Source organism: Crotalus tigris, unplaced genomic scaffold (genome assembly GCF_016545835.1).
Source record: "Crotalus tigris isolate CLP2741 ecotype Arizona unplaced genomic scaffold, ASM1654583v1 scf7180000017551.9496454, whole genome shotgun sequence".
In the NCBI taxonomy this organism is placed as follows: domain Eukaryota; kingdom Metazoa; phylum Chordata; class Lepidosauria; order Squamata; family Viperidae; genus Crotalus; species Crotalus tigris.
Window position 1 is genome coordinate 1,585,584 of NW_024096469.1, and position 13,226 is coordinate 1,598,809.

At 39.7% G+C, this 13,226-nt stretch overlaps 1 protein-coding gene across 2 annotated transcripts in view; it reads right to left on the bottom strand.

The window, feature by feature from the left end:
• Positions 1–2,807: 2,807 nt before the first annotated feature.
• HOOK2 (hook microtubule tethering protein 2) overlaps positions 2,808–13,226 on the bottom strand; it is a 30,294-nt gene continuing 19,875 nt past the window's right edge. For both annotated transcript variants that reach the window (XM_039343322.1, XM_039343313.1), the window contains 6 exons: positions 12,171–12,205; positions 11,848–11,933; positions 11,415–11,518; positions 8,122–8,229; positions 5,094–5,165; positions 2,808–4,176 (listed from right to left, as the gene is read on the bottom strand). In XM_039343322.1, the coding sequence (XP_039199256.1) occupies positions 4,039–4,176; positions 5,094–5,165; positions 8,122–8,229; positions 11,415–11,518; positions 11,848–11,933; positions 12,171–12,205 (543 nt within the window). In that variant the 3' untranslated portion in view covers positions 2,808–4,038. The remainder of the gene's footprint in view (positions 4,177–5,093; positions 5,166–8,121; positions 8,230–11,414; positions 11,519–11,847; positions 11,934–12,170; positions 12,206–13,226) is intronic.

The window sequence follows — 13,226 nt, forward strand, 5'->3', positions numbered from 1 at the left end:
ATCCTTTTTTACCTTTATTATAGGTATGTGTATGTGTGTGTGTGTGTGTGTGTGTGTGTGTGTATGTGTATGTGTGTATACACACACACACACACACACACATATACACATTAAAAATAAAAGTAAAAATATGACTCTTGGGAATATCCATACTATTAAAACAATGATCACCAAGAGAATGCTTTAAGAGAATAAAATTACATACACACACAGGTAAAAAAAGGATATATGCAGTGTTATCTTCATTTTAGATGTCAAAAGGGTCTCTCTCTCCCTCCCTCTCTATCTGCCCTTGGTCTGCCACTCCTCTTCCCCCACTCTCTCTCTCTCTCTCTCCCCCTCTCTCTCTCTGCCCTTGGTCTGCCACTCCTCTTCCCCCACTCTCTCTCTCTCTCTCTCCCCCCTCTCTCTCTTTCTCTCTCTCTCTTTCTCCCCCCCCCTCCTATCTGCTGCTCACCTGGCAAGCTTCAAGCTGTTGTCCAACAACCTCCGGGGTAGGCAACCTCCTCTCTTTTATGACTCATAGACTTCAACTCCCAGAATTCCTGAGTCAACACACACACACACACACACACACACACACACACACACACACACACACAAAACACACACACCCAGATAGACACACACACAGAGAGAAGCAGGGAAGTGCAATTGCCTCTCTCTGTCTCTGTCTCTCTCTGCAAAGGCAGAGGAGGCTGGGAGCCACAGGGGGAGGCTCAAAGAGCCGCATGCGGCTCCGGAGCCGCAGGTTGCCGACCTGTGTCCCAGGGCAATACAATTGTCAATAGATGCATTATTCAAATGTATAAGAATACTCATCAGGCTCAGGTGCTTTTCCTATTTTCATAGATTTGGCATTGTTTTTGGAAGAGATAAATGTTTAATTAAATATAGTTTGATCATGCCTAAGCTCTAGAATAGCAAATCCTCATATTGGAGGACATTATTTATATTCAAGTGAACTATAGCAGTGGTCCTCAACTTTTTCGGCTCTGCAGACCAGTGGTGGCACTGCCCCGCTGGGGATGGTTTTGCATGCGTGCCCATTGCTTACACAACCCGGTTCCCAACAGGTCACGGACCAATATCATTCTGTGGACCAGGGGTTGGGGCTCCTGACCTATAGCATATGAACACTGAGCCTGAACACTTTTAATGGGGCATTGTGGTGATTAATTTCATTTAAGAAGAGCTGTGCAACTAGGGATAGCCTAATTTGGCACAAAGCTGACTCATTAGACGTGGAAAATTGAAGAAAAAAATGGACTTATTTGTATTGGTGCAAACAGCAGCAAGAACAAAAATTATTGTGGCCAAAGAAGTAAAGGGATATAATTCAGTAACCTTGCTGAAACTGACCAGGAAAGCATACTAGAACCTTATACTGTATATAGGACTGCGAGTTCCATGATACAAAGGAAGGAAATGCAAGTACTATATTAATCTTATGCCATGTATTATACTGCTAAGCAAAACATTTCAATTTTGAAATATCACTGGAAATACTTCAATGACAATGTTGAGATATGAAAACGCCAGACTGGTGCTCTTTCAATTTGGGCAGAACAGCTGTTCTAGGCTTGGGGCAGGGTGTGTTTGAAATTCAAAATGTTTGGTGTGTCACAGACACTAGTCTATAATATTTATAATCAAACTTGATATAAAAGATGAAGGTTGTTAATGCTAGTTTCACTTTTCATTTCAAAGCTAGATAATTTTGTAAAATATTGTGGTTTGTACATAGCCCAGAAAACTTGAAAATCAGACTCTATAAATATTATCAAGTTTATTAAAGAGGGCTTACTTCTCAGATTACGCTAAAGGGATGCAACATACTGAATTTCTTATTTAAAATAAATTGTTTAAAAAAAACAAAGCTGGGAGTCCAGTTATTACAGGATGAAAAAGACTTCAGAGACTTCCAGAAGATAACATATTCTGCTTGTTTTAATCTTTCATATATCCTCTAAGCCATCTAGAGTTGTCAGAGTGCTGGAATGATCTAGAGACGGTACAGACAGAATTCTTCAAGACTCTGTTTCCCTTAAAGCAGACAAATTTTATTCAAATCCTGTCTGAAAGGCAGGAAGAACTTTCATTTTCCTTATTATGTCAATAATTTACTATACTGAAACAAAAAAAAAATACATAATTTCAGAAACACCTGTCTCTCAAAATATTCAGTACTCTTTATCATAGAGGTCCCCAACCTCTGAGCCACAGCCCGCTACCGGGACTTGAGCCATTCAGAACCAGGCCACAGAAGTGGCAGGCATCCCCACTTGTGCAAGCAGCAAGAGTGCATGCCCATCCTTGTGCAAATGGAGCTGTGTGTCCGCACACTTGCCCACCACTCATGCAGAACCATCCCTTTCCCCCTGCCGAGGCTGCAAAGCCAGAAAGATTGGACAACTCTGCTCTATCAAATATTTGTCAAATATTTTGCAGTAGGCAATACTACTGTTATGATTTTATGGTAATTCTCCTTATCAAGAGAGTTAGCGTTCTCTTAACTAAGAGTTGATGTCAACAGCAGGGTTTTTCCAACACTGGATGCCTTGGAAAGCCACACTGCTGCCAAAAATAGTTCATGAAATTCTTTAAGAGATATTTCTTGTTGCTTCTCAGTTGAAAATAACATGCACTGAACAAAAAATTACTACTGACTATGTGGCAATAATAATGGTTGCGTGATGGCAATAAAAACAAAAAAGGGTCCTATCTTGGAATTTATCTGATGATAATATAAGACCTTAGATCCTAAAATTCAGATTCCCCTCCCCCCAAAGACCAGACCAAAGGAATATATGCCATTTGTTTATTTTACATAGGAAGACAAAGGTTTAATTTTAAAATAATTCCTAAGGCATGGTATAGGAAGTTAGCCTTTGGGACATCAGCACTATTAGAACAATAATATGACAAAGTACATTTTAGAACCTTTATTTGTAATGAAAAGATTCTACAGACATATTCTGTCACCCTCCCTCAACGTTGCATGCCAGGCTTCTGTCCAATAGAAAAATAAAGAGGCAGAGACCTGCCCAGATGAACAAATTGCTTTACAAAATGTATAATTTACAGCAGTAAAACTATATTTACTAAAAAATAAAAACACGCTTTAAAGAACAGATTTTAAAAGGAAACAGCTTCTTACAACTTCCAGGATGGAAGGGTGATCCAAAATTAGACAAGGCATACTAACAGAATAAAACAGAGTACCCTTTTTTTTTTGGTTAAATAAAAGCACCAGACCCTAAATATTGCTGTGAAAACAGTATAGTTGTAGGAATACACTCAAACGGTCCATGGGCAGGACTGCAAGCTCCCTTTTCTTTAAGTCTGTATCTAGGTAGTGTTTATAGAGATTCAACTTGTGTTTTTTTTCTGCACTAATCCCTTCTTGGAAGGTAACCATTAAGCAAAGCTAGGTCTGGTGAGCGTTAGGTGCTGCCACAATGGAAGGGGAAGCTGTCGGAGCTGCTACGAGTTGTCACAGGACCCGAGCCCTAATCAAAAGTTCACATTCAGAGCTATTACCTCACCCTTGTACATTCAATTCTCAAGATGGGCAGAGCGAGCCTGTATTCTCACTGTAGCAAAAGAGAGCCAATCTACCAGAAATTTAAAATATCCTCCCTGTAGCATGAAATAAACTTTTAACATAGCACACACATCATGTAAAATGCAAGAGGAGGGGTGACCAAGTAGTGGTGAAGAGCACTTCTCTAGGGAACTTGTTTTACAACAGCTCCTAGCAGTGTGGAGTAAAAAGAAAGTCAGGTTGAGTTTATATTTGCTGGAGAAAAGTCAATCCTTGGCTGCCCCAGGCCACATTTGTCTGGTTTCAGGGAAGAAGGACTCTTGAACAGCAGAAAATTACTCTCAGCAATATGGACGGAGGCTGGAATTCCCAAACAGACACCACTGCACAGATTAAGAGCTCGAATTCATCCCTCCTTTTGGATAAACTCAAAGCACACATGCACTAAACAGCTTTTCCAGATCACAATCCGTAAAGGCGACTCATCTGTATCAAAGCAACAAGGGCTGAGTTCGGCTCAGGTGACCCCGACGATTATTGGTGGCCAATCTTTGCTGGGCCAAGAACGACTGGACTGTTGGAGGATTAGACGATCGCTTTTCTGTAGCTCGTTGGTGCAGCGTTAGGCCCTGTGACAGGGGAAAGGAATTGATTTGTGTTGTCAGACACCTGGATAATAATTCTCTAACATTCTGAACTGAAGAAAATGTAATTATGTCAAACAGCCCAGGTATTTAATAACATCCAATGATGCTGAAAGCTAGACCTGAATCAGCATCTAACAATGTCTAAGACCCTTACACTGCAGAAGGGCCAATAAAATATTAAGTGTTCAATTGGCACGGTTAAATCTATGTTAAATGCTAGGAAAAACAAATGTATTTTTCACATAAGCTCAAATCCCCACAATGGAGAATCGCAGAAACTCCCATTGATTTTAAGATTCTTCTCTCTCAGAATTGCTTGTGGCTGGCAAACTAACACTGCCATCTTTTTGCTCCCTCTTTTTTCGCTATTCAGCACAGAATTTAGATTATTAGAAATGTCAAGAGGTTAGGGAAACTCTGGATCTTACTAAATATATTGTTCTCTTTCCAGTTAATAATGTCGTGCATGCCCCCACACACACACAGCATGGAAAGACTCTCTTCTTTTATACTTTTATCAAGAGCAAACTCCGAATGGCCAGAAGATACCGTATATGCCAGAAGACGACCCCCGTCTTTATAGCCGGGCCGCATTCCTAGAACGTCGTCTTATACGCCGGAAACTACCAGTATTTCCGGCGTATAAGACGACTCGGCGTATGAGATGACCCCAGTCTTTGGCGCCGATTTCAGCGCTCGCGGAAGTCGTCTTATACGCCAGCATTTACGGTAATTAAAAATTCTGGGATAGTAAACTGGGTATCAATGACCTGCCTCTACATATGGAAACGTGAGCCTGCATCTACATCCAGGATAAACTGCTTCTGTGCGATGAGAGTTTTGTGGCTACCGGATATCATTCAGGTTCTTCCTGTTTCTCAAACCCAGGTCAAACTCACCATGTTATACCAGGCAGTGATGATGAGTTTTTCTTCTTGCTCTTGCTGAGATTTTGTCTTCTCAAAATCAGACTAATACAATGAGAAAATGAGAATACAATCCCTTCAGTTACCAAAGAATGTCAGGGCAGCTGGGAACATTACAGATAAGCTTTAAAAAATAAATAAATCCTTCAACCGTTATGAAATACTTTCCCAAACAGTGTGTCCTAAACAGATGGAAACTCTTTAACTCTCTGGTGCAACCAAGGATCACGGGGATGAAGGGCACCTACATGCCTCTCCTCCTTCAGCATCTGCAGAGGGGTTCAGTTCAATTTAGATCAGTGTTTCTCAACCTTGACAATTTTAAGGCATGTGGACTTCAACTCCCAGAATTCCACAGCCAGCAATGCTGGCTGTGGAATTCTGGGAGTTGAAGTCCACATGCCTTAAAATTGTCAAGATTGAGAAACACTGATTTAGATCTTCAATTTTAAGAAGACTCCCTTCAGAGCAGGGGTTTCAAGCTTCTTCTTTAATCCAGTGGTTCTCAACCTGTGGGTCGGGACCCCATTTGGGGTCGAACGACCATTTCACGGGGTCGCCAAACAACGCAGTCCGCCATTTTTCCCCCCTTTTCCTTAGCTGTGCTACTCCCTTTTATTCTATTGGCTTTTGAAAGCCAATAGAATAGACTCTCTTGAATAGAGTCTAATTCTATTGGCTTTCAAAGCCAATAGGAATTGTCCAGGCTGTCTCTGCCCTGCTGAGCCCGCCAAAAGTCCCATTCTGCAAACGGTGCTGCACCAGTTGAGTAGTCCTTGACTTACGACCGGTTGGGGGGTCGCGGTATTAAAAAGGTTGAGAACCACTGCTTTAATCAATTAAAAAAATAATTCCCCAAATCTCTGATCAAAAGGAAAAACAATAGAAAATTGACTGCATCCAGATGAATTACTTTTTGCCCTTAGTGCAGTGTTTCTCAAACTTGACAATTTTAAGGCATGTGGACGTCAACTCCCAGAATTCCACAGCCAGCAATGCTGGCTGTGGAATTCTGGGAGTTGATGTCCACATGCCTTAAAATTGTCAAGGTTGAGAAACACTGCCTTAGTGTCTCATGGAACCCTCCGATTTTTGCAGAAGCCTAGGGTTCCAAAAGAGATTGAAAAACCCCGCTTTAAAGCATAACTTTGCCCCTTTAGTTTCAGTATTTGTTTTCTTTCACCATGTTCTACAATCCAATTCAGGAAGGGGAGAAAAGGAAAGAAAAACGATTCCTCGATGTCATAAAAATGCTGAAGGTGATTTGGAAAGACTATACCAAGGCAACAGGAGGATGGCTATAAAGCAAAGTGAGCCTCCAAAAATGGCAGGATGGGGAGGAGAAAAATACCATGAAAAACCGAGAAAAAAACAACAACAAAAGAATCAGCACAGCAGATTGAGAAGGGATTATACGCTCTACATGCGCTGCTGATCACAAAGATTGACTGAAGATTGCCTCAGAAGAATGTGTGCTGTTCCGGATGCTTTCCAAAAATCCCATAGATCAGTGGTTCTCAACCTTTTTAATGCCGCGACCCCCAACCGGTCGTAAGTTGAGGACTACTCAACTGGTGCAGCACCGTTTGCAGAATGGGATTTTTGGCGGGCTCAGCAGGGCAGAGACAGCCTGGACAATTCCTATTGGCTTTTGAAAACCAATAGAATTAGACTCTATTCAAGAGAGTCTATTCGATTGGCTTTCAAAAGCCAATAGAATAAAAGGGAGTAGCACAGCTAAGGAAAAGGGGGGAAAAATGGCGGACTGCATTGTTTGGCGACCCCCGTGAAATGGTCGTTCAACCCCAAATCGGGTCCCAACCTACAGGTTGAGAACCATTGCCATAGATCAAAAACTCTGATCAACCTACATTTATTCTTGAGCAAAATTAAATTTGAGAAAATGAACATTCACCGCAAAAACATAAAGCCCCCGATTTACTAATAGAATGTTAGCAAAGTTTTTGTCAGATCCTTGCTTGCATTTTAAAAAATCTTCATCAGAACTGCTTAATCATTCCAGACAGTACTGTTTGGCCTGGTCCAACTAGTTTCTAAAGAAGAAGTCCTTAGTATATAGTCATATATACTAATTTGTTGCTATACTAAGATATAACTGTAGCTGGTATTTTAAGATCAACTTAAACAATGGGTGAGATAGAAAGAACATTCCTTCAGTTTTGCTGCAGATTCCTAGTCTGCCAATTAAAGAAGAAGAAGCTTGCAAGAAAAAACAATTTCATGAGGTGTAAAGAAGATAGAGAAACAAGTCACGCAGACGAGAAAGAATTAACAACCTGGTAAGGCATCTGTAATAGACCTTTGCTAATGTCATTAGTCTTATTAGGCTCCCTGCTTCAGGGTAGTGAGACTGGGAAGTTAACAGGGCAGAAAGCAATTGTTATGTGCTATACACATGCCCATACCTCATGTATGGAAAGTTTAACTATTATACTGTCCGTGATTACAACATGTATCGGTAATTATTACTGTAGATTACCCCAGGAGGCCAGGAAAAAAAAACATGCAATTTCTAAAATATTCAGGTACTTTAAATATGCAACTTGATGTAGTTCTCTGAACAAAAAGCTCTTTCCATGTAATATAAAATATGAGATTGGTGTACTCAGTAAATCACAGTTTATTTGTTCACATGCCACACTAGGTCAAGCCTAAAAAAATATTAACATTTAGTGGAAAATATGAATCTAGCCAACGCATAAGGAAGGCTGCAATTATTGTCCTTAATCAGGGCTGGTAACCTGAGGCCAGAAGGCACAAACTCTCAAGTCCTTTCTACGTATAAGTAAGTATGATGTAGCTTGAAAAAAATTAAAGATTACAGCCTAACTTTTTCTCAAATCTAGGAAACATTCTCAATACATCCTAGTCCCATTAATTTTGTATCATCCATCAAACCACCCTCCAAAAATATTTAAATGGGCCTCTTAGCCATGGGAAAGTTGCTTATCCTGTCCCTAACAAAGGAAGAGGACCTCACCTCAAGGTGACTTATTTTCTTATCTTTTTCTTGCAGCTGGTTCTTCAGTGCCTGAATCTCCAAAGGAACTACGTGAGGCTGTTGCTTGGGGTCTAGCTTCTTGATGACCTGTAGAAGAAGTGAAGCCGCTGCCGTCATAACTAAGCCTCTGAGAATGTGGACTAGTAGATACTAGAAAAACTCAGAAACAATATTCTTGATATGAATTACCCTCATTACCAAACAGCATAATCACAAAGTTATTGGTCTGGTTTACATATGTGCTAAATCATGATTAGTAGTTTATTTTGATTGACCATAACTATTATGCCTAAATTTAGAATCCTGACATATACAATTACTTGTCCAAGTTTTTTTCTAACTCATGTATCTGCAAGATCAGAACAGCCTGCAAATAGAGCACCCTACTGCATTTTCTCACTATCCCTAGCAATCATATAGTTCTCCCAACTCTTGAATGAGAGATATCTTATTTCCTCCTCAGAAAAATACACACAAGAGAGAAAAACTCTCAAGTCCCTTCAAGAAACCCTACAGAGTAGACTTCCGGTTTCGGTTCGCAGCGACTCCAGTCATGTCTGGAGACTCATCGTCACACCGGTCGGGTTTTCTTCGCCAGTAGACCCCTTAGTGCAGTGGTTCTCAACCTTTTTAATGCCACGACCCCCAACCGGTCGTAAGCCAAGGACTACTCAACCGGTCGTAAGTCGAGGACTGCTCAACTGGCGCAGCACCGTTTGCAGAATGGGACTTTTGGCGGGCTCAGCAGGGCAGACACAGCCTGGACAATTCCTATTGGCTTTTGAAAGCCAATAGAATTAGACTCTATTCAAGAGAGTCTATTCTATTGGCTTTCAAAAGCCAATAGAATAAAAGGGAGTAGCACAGCTAAGGAAAAGGGGGGGAAAATGGCAGACTGCGTTTGGCGACCCCCGTGAAATGGTCGTTCGACCCCAAATGGTGTCCCGACCCACAGGTTGAGAACCACTGCCTTAGTGGGTCGAAAGTTGCCCTGGAGGGGCGATCACTGAGGAGGAGGCTTGCTGGTGACTGCGGGAGGGCGGCAGCTTCTCTCGTGGCTCCAGCTATCTTGTTAGGGCCGACAGAGCAAAGATCGTCCTGCAAGATGGCCAATTACTCTGCTGCACCAGCCGAAAGTCACAGCTACATCTAAGCGTGATAGACCCACTGCAGATGATCCAGGTGAGACCCCTTCTGCTTCTCTCTTCATCCTACTCTGTGTTTTTTTGGCTGTAAAAGCTTTGTTGGAATTATTTCCCTGTCTTGAAAAAGCAGCTTTTGTATGTGTGGGAAGAAAGGTGCTGAACAAAAGAATAGAACAATTTTTTTTTAAAGACTACACTTTATTCTCATCTACTTTGGGGTACAGAAAAAACTCTTTTCTAAGAGCTATACTATTATTTTACATTGGAAGATTATTTCTTTTTCCACCTTTTCCTTTAAAAGACAGAAAAAAGGGGGAAAAAATGGTGTCTGGAAAAGATTTTTTAATCTACTGAGGACATCTAGTGGTGAAAAGTTAATATTCCAACTGCTGGTTATTGTTTGGAGATGAGATGGACTTGACCTTCAAACTACTCTTGAAGAGAAAAGATAAGCTGATGCAGCTGTGGGAATTGTGGGGGTGGATATTGCTTAACTTTTATTAAATACAGCCTCCACTAAAAGAAAAAAGGGACTTTCTTCAATTACTATTAAAATGGAGAAACCTTATTCACAATTAAATTGTAAACTTATATTGGAAAAGATTTATGAGGCTACTGAAGAAATATGTGCTACAATGAAAGAGATTACTACAGAATTAAGAGCCAGAAACCTTACTCCAAACCTTCAAACTGACTTTCAGACTACATCTGACCATTCTTTAAACCAAAACATACTAGAAGAGAAATCAATTGAGATTAAAGAGGAATTTATTTTACCTTACAAGCATTTCATCTATATTTTCGAGGATCAGAAAAATCAAAGACAGAGATTTGAACCTTTAAAGCAATGAGGCTTTAAGGATAAGAGAAATAGATGCCCAATGCAGAGGACGGGATGCTTTTTACTGTCTCAAATGACACTAAAAGCAACAAAGAGAGACCTATCGGCTGAAAGGGAAGCTTTGTTATGGAAACCTGCCTGGCACAAAAAGAAGGCCAGAATAAGACTGAAAAGAGAAATTTAAAATCATATGTAATGGATCAAAGGCACTGTGGAATTATGGACTGATTTAAGGATTAAGATTTAGAGTTAGAAGTAAGAGAAAAATGGTTGATTATTAGAATATATATCTTAAATAGATTAAGAATGTATTTTTTGGAATAATAGCTTTATTTGTATGAAAACTACTATGTAATGGAATGAAGAAAATTCAAGAGACATTTTAGATCTGGATTGACTCAATATATCGAGTATGTTAATTTAGTAAGATGATGTTTTTGTCTGATAATATGGATGTTATTAGGTATGATAATTAACTAGATGAAGTTTGAATCTTGTCCAATGGACTGAAATGATTTAAGGTTTGATATTATCTTGTTATCTAAAAAAGATTCATTGATTAATGGATTAGATATGTATAGGGTAGACTAATATTTTATTTTAATTAGGAGATATATTGTGTAGTGGAAGACGAAATAAACGAGACGTGATAAAATTAAGGATTTAAGAGATCAAGAACTAGAATATATCTGGAAGGGATACCTGAATTGATAATGTGTTTATTTAAAGTTAAATTTGATTATGGTAATTGTAAATTTATAATTGTAAAGCTCTAAAACAGGTTTAGGATTTATAGAAATTTAAATTAGAAATGGATTATTTTAAATATATTATGCTATTTGAGGGAAATAGAGAGGGAATATTTGATGTATTGATTTGAGTTATTCATATATGGTTTTATTTCTGGATGTTTGATTACCCCAGCACCACAGCGTGTCTTGAGCACTTTGTTTTAAGAATTAAAAAACCAATAAAATTTGTTTTTTTTTTGTTTTTTTAAAAAAAGAAACCCTACAGAGTAAATGGTGCTTCATTGCTCTTAGGACCCTGGAGATACCAGTAAGATAATTACCAAAGAAATAGAAGATAAATAAATCAAGAATTAGTTAGACAAGTCATAACTAATTTGCTTAACTAAAAGACAGCCTCCTATGACCTCAACAAATCTTGGCTAAAATGCATCTTGCTTCAGCAATACAAATGAAGCCAGCAAATCCACAAGATTTAATAAACACAGTGTCTATTGCATTCATATGTAGCAGTGCAAGTACAAAGACCTTGCTTACTGTGCAGGCTTTATCCATGTAGCGTTTATACCGCTCCTCCATAGCTCTCATATCTTCATCCTTTTTCTTCAATGTCTGCTGAAGTTCATCAATTTTCTTGGCAGCTGTTGGAAAAGAGAGAGACCTGGTTATCTATTCTCTAGTATGCAGTTTGGAAGTTTGTGGGGAGGTAGGGAAGAAAGAAATTTTGTTCCAAATCTCAGGAACTTCTGGGTATCTCAGCTGAGAATTTCATCCTGGTTACACAGCACCTCTTTTCATTCTGTGGTCAAAAAAATTAGGCCAATCTGTTATGCATCTAAAGCAGGAGTCTTCAAACTTGGCCTTTTTATGCTGGCTGACGAATTCTGGGAGTTGAAGTCCACAAGTCATAAAAGGACCAAGTTTGAAGACCCCTGATCTAAAGCAATAGGAGCAACTTTCAATCACTTACTGCTGTTGGTGTCTGCTTTGGGTTCCAGCTCATCAAGGCATTCCTTCTTCTTCTGAAGCTCTGCATGAGCCTCATGCAATTTCTCTCTGGACAGAAGATGAGACAAATCGGAATGTGTTACAGTTACACAACTGTTTTTGAGAATAACAGCCAGAAGGTCAAAGGCTGTGGTTTGGAAGTGCATTACAACCAGTAAGATTCAAACAGTACTGCTAGAGGCTTTAACAGGCTGACAAATATGTACTATAGGAAGTCTCTTAGGCTTTATATTCATAGAATTTTTTTTTTCAACCCATCTTAAAATACTGAATGGAATCACTTACAGGTGCTCTTCCAGTTTCTTCTGCAACAGAGAAGACTAAAACAGAAAAAAGGAAATGAGTGCTCAGGATTATGTTCGTGCTGAGAAAGCAGACTGGAACAATCAAACATTTTCTCATTGCCTATATGGTACCAAACATTAAAACCTATGTACATTCAGCACATACAGTCCTGGGAACCTGTTGTATATATACACTGGCTTTGAAAGCTTCACTTTGACTGGATGTTGGCAAGATTACATTTAAGTGCAGATTTGTGATCACAAACTAAAATAGATAGGTTGGGATGCTCCTGAATTCAAATGTATTATGAAGACACAGCTGGAGAGTTGCATTCAGTTCCATAGACACCAGTTCCTCTAACAGGCAGTACAGAAGCCGACAGATAGAATTTGTAATGTAACTGAGCGAATATGGTCTGTTGTTCAACACAGAATCCTGTATGTATCTGAAAAGGCTACTGAGTGGGTAAGGGAAGTTGCAGCTCCTCAGAGATATCTTATAATACATACAGTAATATATTGGTACCTTTTAGATCAGTGGTTCTCAACCTTTTTAATGCCGCAACCACCAACCGGTTGTAAGTCGAGGACTACTCAACCGGTCGTAAGTCGAGGACTACTCAACTGGTGCAGCACCGTTTGCAGAATGGGACTTTTGGCGGGCTCAGCAGGGCAGAGACAGCCTGGACAATTCCTATTGGCTTTTGAAAGCCAATAGAATTAGACTCTATTCAAGAGAGTCTATTCGATTGGCTTTCAAAAGCCAATAGAATAAAAGGGAGTAGCACAGCTAAGGAAAAGGGGGAAAAAAATGGCGGACTGCATTGTTTGGCGACCCCCGTGAAATGGTCGTTCGACCCCAAATGGGGTCCCGACCCACAGGTTGAGAACCACTGTTTTAGATCGTCAGTATGTAAACTGGAACAACTAATTTATATTTATTGATCAGCACATTTAAATTCTGTCTTTCTCTTGGAAGCCCAAGCTAGCACTTTTTGGAGTCTCCTTTCATCTTCATAGTGCCATGATTGTTTAGTAAGACTGGGCTGAGTTCAAA